The 20,171-nt window shown below is 35.6% G+C and overlaps 2 protein-coding genes across 2 annotated transcripts; one reads left to right on the forward strand and one right to left on the reverse strand.

The window, feature by feature from the left end:
• The first annotated feature begins 4,806 nt into the window (after positions 1 to 4,806).
• LOC116300845 (shaker-related potassium channel tsha2-like) lies at positions 4,807 to 8,148 on the forward strand. Its single transcript, XM_031709803.2, has one exon. It carries the CDS (start codon positions 5,245 to 5,247, stop codon positions 6,520 to 6,522), a length of 1,278 nt encoding a protein of 425 aa, XP_031565663.1. The 5' UTR covers positions 4,807 to 5,244; the 3' UTR covers positions 6,523 to 8,148.
• A 3,321-nt stretch (positions 8,149 to 11,469) lies between these two features.
• Positions 11,470 to 15,305, reverse strand: LOC116300848 (potassium voltage-gated channel subfamily A member 1-like). The gene has a single exon (XM_031709806.2). The coding sequence runs from the start codon at positions 14,124 to 14,126 to the stop codon at positions 12,573 to 12,575; it is 1,554 nt and encodes a 517-aa protein (XP_031565666.1). The 5' UTR covers positions 14,127 to 15,305; the 3' UTR covers positions 11,470 to 12,572.
• Between the last annotated feature and the right edge of the window lie 4,866 nt (positions 15,306 to 20,171).

A 20,171-nucleotide genomic window follows, 5' to 3' on the forward strand; every position in this document is an offset into this window, starting at 1 on the left:
AAGAAAAATACAGCTTTGTTCGCCTCCTATCGAGGGGTCCCATCGGCAAAACAAAGAAGACTTTCATTCAATAATTTTATATCTTTCTACAGATAATTTATTTGATTATTGAATGAAGCATAAATTTACACCAAATATTCAACTGTTTACTAAGCTGTTCGAGCAAGTATGATGTTGAGAGGGTGTGTTGTTGAGAGATGCTATTGTATAGACCTATAGACTTTCACTTTAAAAAGCTAGAAAATATTCAAAAACATTTACAACGCCAATTTACTGATAAAGAAATTAGTCATTTTGTATTTTGCATTGCCTTTTGCATTATTTTCTATTTTGTCGCAGTTCTTGTCAAGTTTTTCTGAATCATGTAAACTTCGTCTCGTTCTGTAAAAGACGTAATTAAGTAAGTTTATTTTCTGCTCACCTTAACCAGTTTTCAAGTCTGTTTTTTAGTCTTGATTTGTCCTAAATCTCCAGATTTTCGATTTCACAGAAAGACATCCGAGGTAAATTCACTAAACCTGATATTGCGTTGGATTATCTGTAGTTATCTTTCGTTTTTTTAGGTAAAAGAGATTCAAAGCCTTAAACTGTCGGCCTTGGAAACTTTGTCGAAGAATCTTCCAAGAACAAAACTAGCCCCTGGGGGTGGTGGTGAGTTGTGTACAAAATTCCTAAGTGGGAGAGTATACTCACGCAAAGAAAAACAAAAAACAACAATGTAGTGCATTTCGATTCGATTTCACTGCATGGTTTTTAAAAATTATCTTTATCTCGGATAAAAAATAATTGAAGATTTTTCCCCCGATCTTATTTTTACCTTTCAGTTTCATTCAAATTGTTCTCCCTGTGACTTCCGTATCGGGAGCTCCGCTTTAAGGCGGTGCCTAAATATATATTATTTACATATATAATGCATGGGTCCTTGTTATCAATTAATACTCGTAATAACAACTGAACATACAATTATAAGAGAAAAAGAATAGATCATAGGCACCGTTTGATGCTATTTTTGGAGGCACATCTGCCAGCAAATTTGTATCGTTTGTTTTTCTGCACGCACATACTGCGCACGCTATAGCTATACTCTCTTTTTTCTGTTGTGAAAAATAATGACGATAAAGGGTATTGTTATCATCTATGGAAAAACACAAGAAAACATGAGCAAACAGCGTTGGGCGCGCACAGTATGCGCATGCAGTAAAACTATTCTAAAAATAATATCTGATGATTTTAAAATAGCATCAAAGCGTGCCCATGATGGGACGCAGGAGTTCCTCCTCTCAGTAATTCATGTTCGTTATCTTCTTTTGATAACAAAATGGACTAATGCGCACGTAGAATTCACGGTTTATAGAGATATGTTTTGAGAACTCTGTCAAAGGCATAACCAAGTTCTTCACTGAATGCGGTTTTCGAGCACACATTTAAACCACAACCTCATACATAAATTCAAATTTTTTCGTTCAAATAATTTTCAAATAAATGAGGTATCCTGTTGTGTATGCAATCTTAAAGAGGTCGATATATCAGTCTTCACTGAAACAGGACGACGCGAAGCAGGGTGTCAATTAAGTTGTCCCTTTTTGTAAGTATTCGAAAACATTGTATTTGCAGTAGTTAATCCTGACCACAAGATCCAAACTCGCCGTGCTTACATAAAAAAGCTTTAGAATTTTCGAACATTCATTAGAATTAGAGAAAAAGAATAATAATCAAAAATGCTTTACAATTATTAGGTTGCACGTTATTTCATCGCGGACTTTCGGGGCAGTGTTGGTGCCTTTTAACAAACGTTTCTTATTAGCATCCATTGTTAACTGCACCACAATGGCCGCCCTACTTTTATCTCTTAAGACTACTCTTGGGAAAGCTTGCAACTCAATTGGTAGATAAATAAAATAATACTTGGTGAACAGCCAGGGAAACGTTGAAACGAGAAGAAAAACCTTGATGTTTAATTTGTCTATTAGTAGTTTTCGTGATTCCCCCCCCCCCCCCCCCCCAAAAAATTTAAACCGCAATATCTCGGTTGCCTTACTATCACTTTCAATGTCGTCACCCTGCTAATGAGTCGATGCATTATTTAAACCAATGTTTTTGTTTTGTTTATAGACATCATGTGGAAGAGGGTCTGGTACTGTCCGAGTTGTCAGCTGAAATTTCGCTTATTTATCAGTTTTCAGCTAAGTTTCAGGCTTTTGTGAGTTGGTATGCGCTGTTAAGTTTTTGGTGGCATTTGTCAGTTCTCAGTAATAGAAACCCCATCCAGACCTTCCATTTAATTAAGGGGCCACTGGGCTTAGTAGTTAAATGACAATTGGCCAAAAAATAGTAGTTAACTGACAAATAATCTAAAATGAGTTGTTAACTGACAATCGGGTGCCCCCATCCACATCCTATTTATGTGGACATTAATAACTGCTTTCTTGCTAGCCATCTGAGACTTCTGAAACTCTTCTCTCTCAGTCACGATTACTTATTGAAGAATAAATAAATATAAATAAATAAAAAGAATTTATCAGTGGCATTTCCACAGAGTGGCTCTTCATCCACTGTAACTCCAATTGGAAATTTAGAAGTTGATTTTTGCGAAGGGAGGAAAACCGGAGAACCCGGAAAACCCTCGAAGCACAGGAGAGAACCAACAAGCAACTCTACTCACATACGACACCGAGCTCAGCGAGACTCGAAGCCGGGTCGCATTGGTGAGAGGCGAGCACTCTCACCGCTACGCCACCCGTGCTTCAAAACGAATAGCAGATGTTAAAGTTTATCGAACCACAGCAGCGGGATGGATCTAGATAATCAGAACAAAATAACACTTCAATAAAAAACTTTGAACACTTTGTCTCAAAATGAAAGAGCATTGATTTTTAACTCTTGTTTAGTAATTATCCGTTCGGCCAAGTTCATTGGAATTTTCTCTTAGAAAAACGTTAACACACTATCTGTTGTACAAATATTTTAAATACAATGAACTAAGAAGGCTTTTCAAACAATAATAATTCAGCTTATCTATAATGCGTGTATAGACAATCCCTGGCAAATGTATGTTTTGTGCAGGTGGTAGTTTGAAACAAAACATGTATTCTATTGTAAAAGAATTCAACAACATTTCCATTATTTTAAAGCTTGCTGAATCAGTTTTTCTTTATTTCCCTAAAGTAATATTGGAACTTTTTTACTTTTCTAGGCTTTAAAACATTTTTTGCTTTTAAAATGAGTTTGTCTGGTTCAGTTGTGAGGCTGGAAATGTTTTATGTGGTCTCATCATATCTTTTAAAAATGAATGGTTTCTAGAATAATTTATAATCATTGCTTATGAAAGTGGCTACGGTTTGATCGCCTAAAAACAATCTTTCCTATGACTGAGCTCGCTGTATAGTTAAAAAGAAACTCTAGATCTGGAAAGTATTTGGGATGTTTTTGTATCATGATTATCAGTGATTTATTTTATTTTATTTTATTTTATTTTATTTTATTTTATTTTATTTTATTTTATTTTATTTTATTTTATTTTATTTTATTTTATTTTATTTTATTTTATTTTATTTTATTTTATTTTATTTTATTTTATTTTATTTTATTTTATTTATACATCTTTACCACTCGGAGGTGGACGGAAATAGCATTAAAGTCCAAAACCCAATTACGAAGCAATCAAATTAGAATTTGCTGGGAGTTGAAGGGAGGAAACGAAAAAAAAAGTTCGGAAAATAGAAATTCATGCAGTTAATATAAAATAAAAATGTATCGTGAAAGTAGTTTCAAACAAGTTAACATTTCTTGAGCAAGTCACAAGCACAAAACACTTTTAAAATTTAAAATATTCTTTATATCATATAACGTTGTAAATATGGCTGTAATGTTGGAGATAAAAATATCATAACGATGACGTGGAATACATCCTACCCACCAAGGATAACTGCTTTCTCCAGAACATTAACAAACTCTTTGCTTGCCCGCCTTAATATTCACAACCAATCCAACCACTGATACACTAAACAAGCTGGGATTATACTACAGCTGGGATTAGCTTTACTCGTTTAATTTTCGATAACGCTTACAGCTAGATTGATGCCGCCTATCAAAACCTTGTCAACCGGTTTTGCATTGATATGTTAATCTAAAATTATAGGTTCTCCTTATTGGTTGCAGTGTTCAATAATATTATTATAATTATTCTTAGATAAAAGAATTGGTAATAAGGGAGCTCTTAATCAACCGAAAGCCTCGAACCTGTCAAGAGTAAATTAGGTTTATTGTAAAAAATATTGCGAATGACTGGAAAATCTTCAAATTGCGCCCTGGAAGCTGACTTTGAGCTTCCCCCTTAATCGATAGCATCGAACAACTTCTTAACAAATTTGCTTCGGGTGAAATAGATAGCAGGCCTAGTGAAAATAACGAGATCTTGATTTAAGCATGTTATTGTCTAATTCAGCGTTACCACAGTAGTTAAATTGGATTAATGAGGTAACTGAAACCACGAGCTATTTGTTCGTGGGTAACGGGTCTACACTTAAGGAATCAATGCGGTATTTTCTATGAATAGTCTATCAGCTAAAAAAGAATTTATGAGTTAACTAACTCCCAAAGAAAATGAAAACCTATAGCGCTATTTGAAAAATATATATATATCTTCTAAAACGACTCTGATAATTCCGGGAACTTTAAATCCCAGAAATGTAAATCAGTATTTTACAAGACGGAAAGCTTAGAAAATACGGTGTTGAGTTGGTAAATTATTTATTGTAAGGCAGTCTGGAGATCATGCATTTCTTTCCGCAAATATCAATTAGACATTGACGAAAACAAATATATGCAAACACTGAAACACGACTATGAAAATATTTTGTGTCCAAGGATCAATGTGGTTTTGATCAAAGCTTCTGAAGAATTGAGGTAAGCCCTCAAGAGAGTTTCACTCCAATCATTCTTAGTTATTACGTACTTTGTAAGGCAATCCCGAGCTTATAATTTGGTACGGATGAAGCTCTCCTCTGGCAAAATATGTTTACATTCTGGTGCCCGTGATTGGTAGATTTGAAAATACAGATGAGGCATCGGGATTTAAATCGATGTCCACGAAACGATTGACAAGGCAGTGAGGCAATGACTGAAAAAGCACTTGAAGATCGTCTTTGTCTGTCAGGACACTCATCGAAGAGTTTTAGACCCCGAAAAACTTAAAATCAGCGTCGATGTTTTGGTAACAATATGATGATTATATCTTTTTGAAATATGGACCAGAAATTTGGCGAGCCTTTGGCCTGCATAAACAAACAGAGGTGTTCGGAGCGTGTGGTATTAAATGTGCGAGGTAGTCGTTTTGAAACTTTTGAAAAGACACTGCAAGAGTTTCCAGAAACTCTTTTGGGCGACACAGAACGACGAATGGCATATTACAATCCCATCAATGGGGAATATTGTTTTGACAGAGATATACTTTCATTTGATGCTATTCTATTCTACTACCAGAGCAAAGGAATCCTTTCAAAATCCGACTGGGTAACAGAAAAAGTCTTCGAAGAAGAGCTCAAGTTTTATGACATCAAATCTCCAGCAGACGCCACTAAAACAATTCGGGACAAGATTCAAGTGCTACCAAATAACCAATGGCAAAGGACTGTCTGGCTCTTGCTAGAGGATCCAGATTCTTCCAGACAAGCCAAGTGGCTTTCGATTTTTTCGATTCTGGTAATTGTCTTCTCAATCGTAGCATTCTGTGCAGAGACAATCGACGTAGATGCCTACACTGAGCGCATTGTAAATAGCACAACAAATGATCGTAAACCAGCTGTGGCTGTTCGCCCGAGAACATGGTTTTGGATCGACACGTTCATTACAACCTGGTTTTGCCTCGAGTACGTTGCTCGTCTTTTTTCCTGCCCTCTCAAATTAAAATTCATCCTGTCTACTCTAGGTGTTATCGACGTACTTTCTATTCTACCTTACTTTATTTCTCTTTATTTAACAAACTATAAGCACGGTTTTACTCTGGCAGTGTTAAGAGTCTTCCGTCTTCTGCGAGTTTCTCGACTTCTTAAGCTGACACGTTACATTGCAGCACTAAGAATTTTGGGTTACGCCATTCGATTATGTCACCACCAACTCTTCTCCCTTGCGATATTGTTGGCCATTACTGCCATCATGTTTTCTTCTATTATGTACAATATAGAAAGCGAAGTGAACCCTCAATACTCCAGCATCTTTGAATCCCTATGGTGGTGTATCATCACTATGACGACCGTGGGATATGGAGATATTTATCCAGTGACAACTCTAGGGAAAATAGTTGGCGCTGTCTGTGCTGTTTTTGGTGTCGTATTGATGCTCTGCTTGCCAACGCCTCTTTTCATATTGAATTTTAACAAGATTTATTGTCAGGTTTTGGGGATTGAGTTGAAAGATAAAGGGCTTACAGGAATTAAGCGCAAAAACTACAATTCCGTTAAGTTTTCTAGATCCAGAACACTTCTTATCGGCTCGAGGGAATCGACCTCTGGGTTAGTTTTATGACGACAGCACACTGCAGAATCCTATCTATGTTTATTCCTGTTACACCTCCTATCTTCCTTGTCTTTACGTTCGGCAATACAAATCGAGGGGAAAACATTTTTTTAGATGATGCTGAAATTAAACGCTTCTTGTCAGCTATAGGGAATCGACCTCTGGGCTAGTTTTACGACGACAGCAAACTGCAGAAACCTATCTACTCCATTCCTGTTACACCTACTATTTTCCTCTACTATAGGTTCGGTAATACGAATCTAGGGTGAGCGTGAAATCTGTTCTAGAAAAGATTCTTGTCAGCTCGATGACTTGATGCTGCTGGATATATCTCATTCCGTGTCTTTATGTATCAGGAAAATGGGCGTTTATTAGTTCTCTGAACTGGACATTCCTTGAGAAAAGTAGGGAGTACGCATCATATGGTTCCTGCAAAAATGGGAAGAAGCCATACAGGGTGGCGTGCATGACCCTACTTATGCTTGGCCCACGCGTAGTTGTCTTGTAATCAATGGAGGATAGGAGGAATAATTTTGGATTTTCATAAATCCTGAAAGTCCTTATTTTATAATGGTGCCTCATCAAAAAGTTGATTGAGAAAAAAATGTGACCGATGACCGATTTTTGATCGATGCATATGTTGGTTCTGATTACTATTACAATAGTTTCTACAATAGACATGCACTTTATAAGAACGATATTCTTTGTTTGAGTTGTATCAATATTCATGTGTCATGGTCTCATCGTACGGCGCAACCGTTAATCATGAAATGATGCTCTTGGAAATAACACTTGATCTGAATTAGGAAAACATTACGCCCAGTCTAAAAGAATAATTGGAAAGCATTTTTAGACAAATAGTCATGGAGACTATAATCCAGAATATAGAAATATTTTACTTTAACTGCAGGTCAGTTCATATTATAGTTCCAGAATAACATTCGGCACTCGGGTAGCTTTAGAGTTTGGAAAACAATTAGAAATTAACTTAAAATGAAGACATCAAAATGGCTAAAGTACAAATGCAAGTTGACCAAAACTATTCAAGGCAACTGGAAAAGTGCGTTCCATCGAGAACTTTCAATCCATTACCAAGTGTAATGCGAATCTCTGGATGGATCAACTATGAAGCAAAAATGATGTATTGCCTACCGCCTGAACTTTACTATTTCCCCGTCTAAATTGGTGAATAGTATGTGTTAGATATGGAAATGTGAGCTAGTTATCAACCTAGGTTTTATCGCTGAATCAACTAGCCTATAAATTTTAGCCAACCAATGAGTAACGGATGCAAAACTTACTCACTGATTTTTTCGTTAGCACATGCCGTCACAGCTGCCATTTTGAAAGAATTTCACAAAATATTTTTCAATGAACTCCTTTGTTATATCTTCCACTGAACATGGCCGCAATATCTTCGATTATTTTACTCCTTTGGAAATTATTGCAAACCAAGAATTGCACGATAGAGCTAGAAAGCAGCTATAAACAGCTATAAATAAAATACACTTTCATCAAAAATAATAATAATAATGATATTAAAAGTACAATGACAGCGATACAAGATATGCCAATACTATCCTTATTGATATCGATATTCCGTGATATATTTCTTTAGTCTATTTTTAATTCGTAAGGAGTACGAATATCTAATAAAAAGCAATATTTCTTGACATGAATTATTTCGTCCCTACCAGCTTAGAAAAAGTCGAAAAACATTTCCATCAGTTGCCTTTCGTGGCGAGACAGTTATGAGGGTCCTGAAGTGGGTGTTCTAATCCCATTGCCCAGCCACCGTTTTAACCACATCCCATAGTCCTCAGTCCATGTTTCGCTCAAATCTCAATCCCATTCCCATTCCCTTTTTTTTGTAAATCCCATTCTCAGTGCATGAAATTTTATTTTCGCAGCCTAAATGACAAGGCGAATCCCAGTTCCCATTTTACCCCATCAGGACCCTCAGTTAAGTAGTGAGTAGTATTGTATGTTATGTATTAAGTATTGCATCAAACATGGTCCAGACCTTGCCAATCGTGCATCGTGATATATTCACATCGCAGTAACTAAGCTATATGGGATTAACATTAAGTTTAATCGGTTTAGTCGCTGACTACCCGACCACAGACCATGCGGCAAGTGGTACTGGGTTACCGCGATGCTACAAGTAGCAGAATCTATTGATCCTGATTTAAGAGAAAATTATGGAAATGGTGTAACGTTTTACCCTGAACAACCTTCATTCTTAGCTTTGATGATGAACCTTTTCGACCCAACAGCACCTTTTAATTTGATGTAGACCCCACGCGCACCGTTTTAAATTCCTGATATATACTCACAAAAGATATTAGACCTTGACATTTTTGAAGTGATATTTTTTTAATAATAGGACGTTTGCTTGATGGCTTCATTTGACTCCCACTACCATAAAGCTAATTTTCTTTCTTATATAAATTTATATTCCCTAATGAGAACAGTAAGACAATTGGTGTTAATTAACTAAACAAAAGAAAGTGCGCAAGAGAGTCTGGTAGTAGAGGTCAATGACGCCATCATACAAACGTCCTATTTTTGAATCGAGCAGTGCGCGAATATTGCAAACCACGAGCATAGAACAAGAGCACGAACAGAGCATAAAATGGTGAACCAAAATGGACATATCATGAGTCGACCACGGATGATCATACTTGTGTTTGTAATGTTTATACATGTTATAACAAGAAGAAGCCAAACATAGTGGAAAATGAATTACATAATCCACCCACTTACCTTGCGGTCAGACATATATTCAACATTTAAAGCTGCCTACTGAGATAGCAAGTCGAATAAATTACTAATGGGTCCTAAACATTATCTTTTTTTTTAACAGCTTTATTGGGAAACTAATATTACAATTTGTTGAATAGAAAAAAACTAATAGTTACTCAGAAAGGAAAGTTACGAACGGGACACGAGACCCATGCAAGGTGACTATCTCTTTATACGAGACTGGGCATGATGAAAATGCACTAAAAGAAATCAAATTGTTTTCTTGATGGAATTTGAGGCAATTCCTTTGTTTTTCCATGTTAGCCCTCACGATCATAATAATTTTGAGAAAGATATATTATTCATCCACACCGCGTTCATTGTTTTACCTCCCTAGTTGCTACGTCGAGAAAGCTAAAATGAGTTTTTAATGTACAGCATGGAACAGACAGAACCGAGTGCTGAAAATTGTAAATGTCTGTTTTATGATCAACGCATTTTAAAAACATCTTATGAATTCGAGTTTGTTAATTGGTTGGACGCTCATTCTGTATTCTATAGTAAGATTCATGGCTGGGGATGGAATTCCACGTATTTCACGAGAAAACCGATATCGCATGGATAGTCCCCTTCACAGTTCCCTGAGCTATCTTGAAAGGTAGCCCTGCCTTTGCATCGAATGAATAAATGTCCAAGGTGTTAAAAAGGTCTTTATCATTGCAAGCTCACCGTTCGTCTCACTTCGACGCAAAGACACGGCTACCTTTCAAGATGGCGCAGTGAACTGTGAAGGGGATTATTGCGAATTGCCCTACATTTTCATCTAATTTTCGGAAACATCTTCTATATTTTTGTATTTAGTTCTTGGTATGTTTCTTTTTAAGTAGTTTTTGCGTTTATTTGGTGTTTTGGATGGAAAATAATCAACAAACATAAATATTTCTGCCAACTTTGACATGGGTTCTCTAATTTTTCATGCAATTCCACGTGAAATACCTCGCCCGCTTGTACGTATAAATAGTCAATCAGTGTGCGCATTAAAATGTGAGCTATGGGATTCCATTGGGAAAACTACCCATTGTTTAGGTGGACACTTAAACATAGCCGGGATCGGTCTATAGAATCGAATCACCTACTATTCGCATCAGTCCCTTGTTGAGTGAGTATAACAATCGAGCGGGTAATTTATTCGGCCCACTTCAACGGAACTAGCGTTACTAGCACGTCTCTCTTGCGAAGTCTTCGTTAAGCATCATGTTGGATAATCATGTACCAAACCTACAGGCCGAGGCAGCAGCCCAGACGGTATTAATTCCACATCCTGACCACCCTGCTCAGTTGTAGGTAATTTGTCTTTATTTTTTGTGTACAGTTATTTTTCTAGTGTGAACAAACTAAGTGTAAAAAGTAAAACAAGTTTTGACCTTGGCATCATCCTGCTCTCCGCCCGGGTCTTATGTTCCATGCTCGCCCCTCTCTGTCCTTGCGTAATTCTCGCTTTTGCTTCGTTGTTCTTATATTCTTCTTCTTTCGATTTTTCTTGTTTACTATGTTTTCCTATTTTCTTAGTTTATTATAATTATGTGCCTTTTTCTTTGCATGTAATTTTCGTGGCGTCTTATACATGCTGCATTCCTTCCCTTTTTCGTGGTTCGTTTTAAATGTCCGTTTGGACATTTGCATGCATGATGGCGACAAATGGTGCTAATTAACTGAACAAAAGAACGTATATGTCCCACTTGGTATAGAGTGATTTTCATAAATCCGTGAAGCGTATATCATTTGTTAGTGTGTAATAGTGAAATGACAACAAAAGAACAATGGAATAGCGCAGCGCACTGATTCTAAAAATAGCTTAAAGATTCCATCAAACATTGCATTCTGTTTAACCGCTACGAGGATTATACGAACCGATTTTATTATTTTTACTTAAAGTTACAATAATAACCCATGTAAACTAAACTCAACTGCGATCGGCTGTGAAAATTATCTGCTGAAAGTAAACTTGTAAGTTTGTTTGTCCGAATTTCGCCTTTGTCTTCGCTTTTATGACGTCACGGTTGCGCTGCGCTATTAGTTTCTACTATACCAAGACCGAAGTGCATCGTGGGTCATAGTGAAATTGTCTAAAGTAGGATTAATGATAATCATTTATTCTATTTTTAGTGTATTCCATCTGAAACAATATACTAACTACATGTAGAGAGATGATTGCTGTATATTTACTTTTTATTTCAAATCAACGAGAGCCACAATGCCCATTGGTCTTGGAATGCACTATTCAGTACGGCAGTATTCAGTATTCAACCTTTTTTGCAATAGCTGTATCTGACACACTTGGCATTAATCGTCACATGATAAACACCTGCGATAAGGATAATGCGCATTAACAAACTCTTCTAAATATCTTCATTCAGACAGATTTAAGTAACTTCGGATACCAAAATCCTTAATTTTATTTCAAGTAATGTACTTGGCAATATTGATAATGGACATGCTACACGTTTGTGTGATAAAACAATGGGAAGATGTTGCGAACATTGCGTGGTAGACAGATGTTGAGCCTTAAAACGAATTTTTGAAGTTTATAACACACAAAAAAATTGTTTGAATAATGTGTAGTTTGATATCAATAAAAATTATATCAAAATAAAATTTGTTTCAAAAACGTATTTCTCGAAGTATTTGAGGAAATTAAGCAGAATTTGAGACGTCATTTTGTTGACATGTAATCTAGATTCGGTAGTAATGCACAGAATATGAAATGTAGTTTATATAAAATGATAAGGAAAGGTGTATTCTAGTTAAAGGCATTGAGTCAAGAGTCTGTGATGCTTTTGTTACATATGCTACTTGATTCTTGCTTTATGCAAGCTTTACTCTCTGGAATATATTGAACACAAATTAAAAGAAATAACTGATCCTCTGAAGCGGTTTTACGTTCTCTCGTTTACCTAGTTAACTGACTCAGTCGTCACGTTTGTTTTTGTTTTTGTTTTTTCTCATTTCTTTCCTTCCTTCCTTCCTTCCTTCCTTCCTTCCTTCCTTCCTTCCTTCCTTCCTTCCTTCCTTCCTTCCTTCCTTAAATTATATTCCAAACAAAGCGGCATCATGAGACATATTTCAGTTACTCATTTGATTAATATTCTATGTGTAGTACGATCAAATAAATATTTCCATCTTACATTTTTTCATGTTTATATATTTGAATGTTTAACTTTATGACATCAGTAATTTCGCTATCTAATACAAAATTTGTGTATATCATATCAACAATGTTTTATCGCAGAATTAATGTGAAGGCTATATTTTTTTCATTCCCATGTTGATACTTCAATCTTTATCCTTCCTTTCTGTTTATTAGGGCTTTTTCTTTTTCGCAGCCATCTTTCGTACAGTTTGCTAAAGTCTGTCACGAATGAAGGTATGGGCAAAATAAACAATAGAATAATGCCTGTTAGTGCACAACACGTACCAACAAGCTTTCCAGCAAAGCTCTTAGGAACTATATCCCCGTATCCTACAGTAGACATTGTAACGATCGCCCACCAGAAGGTATGTGGGATGCTTTCAAAATTCGAAACTTCCTCGTATCCTTCAATATAGTACATCAAGCCTGAATAAAAGACAATGGCCATGACGATACAGCATATCAAAGATACCATTTTGGCACGGCTTTGATACAATGCACGACCCAAAATTTTCAGCCCACTACTATGACGAGATAGTTTAAGCAGACGCACGACTCGGAAAAGACGTATGCCACGAATAACGTTGAATGATTTAATGTTATAAAATTTACCCGCCTCGGCTATGTGGGAAATGTAGTATGGAGCAATGGCACAAAAATCCACCATGGACAGAAATGATCTGATGAATCTTAGTCTGTCAGGAGACGAAAACACCCGAGCGATGTATTCTGCAGTAAAGAACACCACAAAAACTGTATCTGCGTAGAACCAGAACTTCCGATACCGCTGATCAGGCTTTTTGTCGTCATCGAAACTTGAAGACACCTGTATGGTTTCTTTAGTTCTGTTGTTTGTTTTATTCAAACTGTTGTTACTTTGCTCATCATTTGACGGGCTTTCTGAACCGTTAGAATCATTTTCTATTGGCAGTTTTTGCAATGCTGGTACGGTTTCTAAGCAAAATGCTACCACAGAAAGCAAAATAATGAACATTGTAATTCGTGCAAACGCTTTCCCATAACGGCAACTTGCTGGGTTTTTTTCAAAAATATTCCACATTTTTCTCCTCAGATTCACGAAATTCCCTGTAAAATTTTCTTCCTGTACAGAGCTCAGACTTTCAGCCAGTTCTTCTGTTTCTTCCAATAACCCAAAAAATTTAACCTCATCTGCAAACAAATCTTCATCAACTGAAGATGGTCTGGCTAATATGCTTCCACCTGATTGGTAGAAAAAAAGAATTGCATCAAAGGAGTTTGGGTCTCTATTAAAACAAAGTTCCTCGTTTAAAGAATCGTAAAATCGGCAGCGTCCTCCGTACGAACCTAGAAGTGTGTCAGGGAATTGTTCAAGAGTAGACTTAAAGGTTTCGTACTTCTTCCCTCTTACGTTGATTCGTATTTTTGTTCTTGTAGACACATCAGAAGGTTCCGATTCACTTTTCTTACGCTCGACCCGAGTAGGCAACACCTGACAAATCGATCCTGCGCGTGCGCGGTAAGCGTGCACAGAAAGACTTTGCCGTCGTTTGATCGCTTGGTCTACGTGGTCCAGACCTCCATAAGTGCCGAAAGAAGTTTCGTTAACGCTTGCAGTTGAAGCCCAACTACCGCGACGCCCGTGAATATCATCCGAGAAAACAGTGTTAAATGGTGCAAGTCCAGCGCTAACATTCATGGCAGGAATCAGGCTTTTATAACTGATACGATCTGACCAAGAAAATAACCTGTTCAACTTGCTTTTTGCGTTTTCCCTAACGCCTTTCTTTCTTCTGATTTGTTTGGGGGAATTCCTTGTTACTTGGTAATAAATTCGTAGATAAAATCCTGATCAGCGTCTTGACTTTTCTCAGTGCTAAGGAGCTCGTCAAGTATCTTCTCAGACTGTTTTATGCTCTACTCGTCTGAAGCTCTTAGTTTAGCGATACTTCTGTTAAAGTATCATTAATATCATTAATAACTAAAACCAATCTGAATTCTCTCGAATTAAATTCATCGTTTATACCCGAAGGCGATTCTGGATTCTTCTGAAACTTCACGATTTCAGTTCATTTTCCTCTTTTCTCTGATTAGTATCACAGCGTAGGAATAAAACACAACGCTGGTAATGAGAATAACCAAATGCACCTTTCTTGTCTATATCGCAGTATCATCACCTCTGTCAAGACTATTTGTCGTTGGTTGTGGCGATAATCGAAAAGGCAAAGAGTTAATTCAACTGAAAATAATCATATCGTAAGGGCCTCGGTTGGTTCTCTTCTTCTTGCAACCCGAGGGCATGCATTTCCTTAATGCATTTCCACATTTAATTCTCTGATCTCCCAGCAGCTCGATGATAACCAAAAACTAATCTTGGCTTGTAATCAACGTATAAAAGGTGTTTGGAATCCGAGAACACATACAGTTCTGAGCGAATTTGTCGTTTTTATTTCAGACACTATTTGCACTTCAAACAGTGAAGATGATTTAAGTCGCTTTAGTTGGCCAGTTCGTAATGAATAATTACTTTTAAATTCAGCTGCAAGTGACTTCCAATCTTCCTCCTCACAAGGTTTTGACTTGCAGTCGAACTTAGTAACGGCTGCTCGTCTTCTTTTTCAAGAAATATTTGGGAATTATCCTCTAGTCTAAGACAAACTGAACTAACTTCGCCTTGGTAAGATGTTTCGATAGTTTTTGATGTCCACCAATATACAAGCAATCGTCTTTTCTGTTGCCACTCATCAAAAAAGGGATGATAGCTTTAGATACTTTTACCAGAGGCTCTTTGAATCTATTCTGTTGATAAATGAAAATATTCGATGAAAATAAACAGACTCTCCAACGAATGTATTCCTTCTCCTAATGAATATTTCATACCGGCCCCAGTCAGTTCTGTTTGACTAGTGGACTTCCCCAACTTTTCTGTTTTTGAATATCATCATTGAAATTGAAATTCATATGGAATAAATTGGCCTCCAACTGAAAAAAAAATTAACTCACATCAAATAGACCTACAGCCATAATAAATCTTTAATAAATAATCTGTTTCTACTCTCTTAAAATATTGTTTTTTAGAGGCTGATATGCGTTGAAAGTGGTTGCTAGGTTTTCGTTCCATGATTCATTCACGTGTGCACATGCCACCTGTATGTCAAATCATTCAAAATTTGAAGAAAAATAAGACAAATTAATAATAATTATCTAAATGATATGTAAATATATTCTTCTGAAAACCAAAATGAATAAAAAAATAAGAAAACTAGGAAAATATTAATCGTTGTGAAATATATTTCTTGAAAAGATGATGTTCTTTTTGATCAAAAATATTTACTTAACCTAAAGATTATTTCTTGACTCAAGGGATTGATCGCTCGTTATAGTAAAATATTTTGTATTTAACTCTTTCCAACTGTTATAAATACAGCTATCAAAGCATTAATGCTTTATTAGAGCCATCTGTATATGAATCACATTAGTTTTCTTTAAACTTGGGCTTTAAGCGAGAAGACTTGTATGAATATGTTTTTCATAGCAACAGCGACCCTTTTCTGCGCTCTTTCTTTGTTTTATTTTTGTACGCTGTAGTAAAGCTCTTGAGGTAGAAGTAAACTACATTTATAAAAGAAATCCAACCAACGGTCATTCTATAAAAAACGAGTGTTTTTGTAAAGACACTTATCAGTAAACAAGATCTAAGTCTTGTCTAACAATAGCATTTGCCTGTTGGCGGTTTACATCTGTTCTCTCATTCATTCATTCTTAAAACAGTCGAGGTCGTTAGATGGTATAATTTGCATAAATTAAAACAAAAAGCAGGTGATCTAACTGTCAAATAGTGGCTGAGTCAATACACTCAACGCTTAGTAAAATCGGTATTGTTTTTAGAACTATTATATTGTAGAGCGCAAAATAACTAGATGGCAAAGTGCTTGCAAGAAGGCACCCAATCTAACAGTTCCGTCTCATGAACTAACCAAAATATTTGCACTCAGAGAAACCCCATAACACTACAATTTACACTTGTCTGCACATCTCACTGCAATCTCACTTTGAATCGCATCTTAATTTATTCCTCTCATTTTTGCACTAATTAACAATTATTTGCCAAAGACGAATAGATTATCAACGGGCGAGGTAAGTATTCCACATCTTCACTGAGCCTGAGGGGAATCAATGTTTTAGTATAATTAGGTGAATATCAGAGAAAAGACGAAATGCAGGATAAAAAAACATTTTAAGAATACTACCAATCTGACGAATTGGAACTGACCTCATGCATAATCACCGCTCAAGAAGTGCGGGTTGTCGTCTCAGAATCACCGGTCGCTCAACCAATCACAGCTCGCGAAACTCTATATTCAAGTCTAAAATTATAATAATGAAATATACTTGTGTTTTACTAGAAGAAGGAAAAGCCATATGCATATTTAAACTCCTTATTCTTGAGCTAATCCTTGGATTATAATAATAGACATGTATAGTGGAAAATACGCTACTATGAGAAAAGTAAGAAATGACGACCGTAAAATTTAGAACAATTAAAATTACTTTTATTTTTCATTTATTCTGAACAGTGTTATCCCTTCATTTGAAAGGTTTTTCTATCCAAAAAAATATTCAGGAAAATAATTTTCAAAATGAATTAGAGACAAATTAAAGTTTTCAATAAAATATCGTACCTTAAACTGTGGCTGCAAGACTGGCAAAACTGGTGTCGTGTGTGTATTAAAAACTCGTAGAATTATTCTAGATAGTCAACTGATTAGCAATATAATATAACGCACTCATCCAAAAATAAGTGCTTAAGCCGTTATAGCTTGATGGATTCTCACGATAGAAAATGGAACTTTCAAATAATACATGGCAGCGTTAAATATATGTCTCCCTAGAGGAGAGAGTCTGTTAGATATTGCAAGTTTACATTTGATGGTCTAATGTTATCGAAAACAATTTTTTACTCCATCATCCTTTTTTTAATGATATAAGGTTTTCAAAAATTCAAAATTCAAAATTGCAAAAGTATGAATTTCATGACAATGGCTAATGCGTTGCATCGTAACACCAGTTTCGGTAGAGTTTCAACGAAGTCAAATATAAAGATAAAACCGACAATATAAACTCACGAAGTCCTTATTGAACATAAAATAAGTATGAAATAATGCATTGATGTAAAGATACTTCTTAGTCGCAGTAATCTATTGGTGTGTGTTAGGATAATATAGTCTACATATCTGATATTCTATCAAGATTTAGCAAGATTCATTCTTTTGAAATGATATCCAATAATATCCGATCCAATCCCTCGATTAACTATGATTAATAGGATGATAGGATGATGATACTCCTTGCATATCAGTTAACTGCGATTTTCATGGATGGACAATTGTTTACGAGCTGCACGCTGAAATTTGTTTTTTCGCTGCCGTCAATCAAACCTAATCAGTCGGTACCTTAAGTGCCGGCAGCGAAAAACCAAATTTCAGTCTGCAACTCGGAGACACAGAGTTCGAATGTTTATGGAAATTGCAGTAACTGGTTATGAATGAGAATAAATGTAGAATCCAGAATTAGAAACTGACTTCGATTTTAATTTACCTAAAGAAAAGGAATCCAACCTGAGTTAGCACGATAGCTTTTGCAAATCTAGTCATAACAAGACAATAATTTGTTTTTGGCCATATTTTACTTTAATTTACCGATAATATTTGTGGTACAGTTGATGAAAATTGCGCTGTTGGAGTAATATGCAGTTAATTCAAACGCATCACTTGCAAAATTGAAACATGAAAAGATTACGCATGATAATGGCAATGGTAAAGGAAATAAACCTTAAAAGAGGCCTGCAATGAAATCTTGCAAATTGTCAATAACGTTCTGGTAATTAAGAAAAGAATATTACGGTGAACAAGAAGATTAGAGGGCTTAGGGACTAAAGTAGATTGAGGTTCTAATTAAAGTAAGTCGATTAAATTCACAAATTGCTTACATAGTGTCTCGCACGAAAACCGGTATTTATAGAACTACTGTAGCTTCATGTACTGTTATTCTTTGTCTTTAAGTATAAGGTGTGGCTGGAATCATTCCTTCCTTCCTTCCTTCCTTCCTTCCATCCTTCCATCCTTCCATTCTTCCATTCTTCCATCCTTCCATTCTTACTTTCTTCCATCCTTCCTTCCTTTCTTCCTTCCTTCCTATGCATCACTGCTTTTTTCTTTTCTTTCATCCTTCCTAATTTTCAATATTATTCCCGTTTTCTTCTTTTATTTTTCGCCCTTCACCTTCAATCAAATTCTATCTAAAAATTTTCCTTATTTAATTTCATATCTTTTTTGCATCATTCTCTTTCTTTCTCTTATTTAAGTCAACCTTTGTCAGTTTTTTCTTTTCCTGTCTGATATTCAGTTCTCGTAAATTTTAAAATGAACAAACCTTTGGTTGACGGTTACCTCAGGTATATCATTCACGAGAACAATTTCCTTCGTCTATACGACGTTAACTTATATATATATATAATAACAATGAATCGTATATCGAATATATACCTTTCATCGGCTAAAATAGGATTTCTAGCTCTTGCTGCTACTTTAGAAAACTATATTATTAGTATTATATTTTCGCCTACTGCTATTCTACGTTATTGTCGACCACAAGACATTATGCACAACTCAGTAAATAGCTGTAAATATTGATATTTTTTTGTTGCTAGAATTGTAATTGATAAATCGCTACCTACCACTTAGGTTCGTCGCCATATTCTTCAAACTGGTCTAATAAGGGTCGATTGATAAGAAAATTGCAATTTTTTTCGACAGAGGAAACTACTCTAACGGATTTTTTTTTTAGCTGTAAGGAAAACAAAAAATTCTATTAAAAGGGCTACTTGCTATGATTTTCATCACAAATTATTTTTATCGATGGCAGAAGACTGAAACTATGTATTTATAGATATAAATTACAAAAAGTAAATTTAATCGACAGTAAAGCATGGTATAAGGTTCACCTGTACATGCTTCAAATTATTTTCAAGACACAGGAAATACTTTATACTTTTGAAGAGGATTTTCCTTAAAGATGAAATCCTGCAATTGTGTACGTACTAATCAACAATATCAATTTTTAGCTAAATGGTATAGTAATTGTAGTATTTGCGAAGAATAATAAAAATCTCAATCGGATCTCCAGCTAAAATGATACTACAACTATCGACTACAACCACTAAATACCAAGTAAATTTACCTTTAATATTGACGAACACAGCTTTAACTCAGGTTTTGATTTTTAAAGTCGTTTGTGTACTATGCATTTGAATATACAAAATGATCTTATTCTTTAATGACGAGTCCTAAAGAGCATATTTATTTTCATTGTCCGTGAACAATAACAATGATGACGTGAGGATGTGCTTAGCAGCCACTAATATTCTTGTTTGTAGCGAGAAAGTAAGACTAGTTTTTGCGCGTGAAAATTTAGCTGCAAAGCAACACAATCAATCAGTCTGGCTTCTTTTGGGAAAGAAAAACAAACCCTAGAGCAAAATCTGTAGCTAAAAAAAAAATTATAAAAACAGAAAACAAAATAAAAACAATCTGTGATTTTTATCAAGGAAATGAAAAATAGCATGTCAACTTGAATGGAACTCAATAATTTGGTATTTTAATAAATCATGCAAGGCGGCGTGGAGAGTGACAATAATAGGACCGTTGGAGGAAGTGCCTAGGGAATAGCTGAAGGCAAGGGAATC

Source organism: Actinia tenebrosa, unplaced genomic scaffold (assembly GCF_029948245.1).
Source record: "Actinia tenebrosa isolate PJP-AT-01 unplaced genomic scaffold, QUT_ActTen_1.0 PGA_scaffold13__45_contigs__length_12533684, whole genome shotgun sequence".
NCBI classification, from domain to species: Eukaryota; Metazoa; Cnidaria; class Anthozoa; order Actiniaria; family Actiniidae; genus Actinia; species Actinia tenebrosa.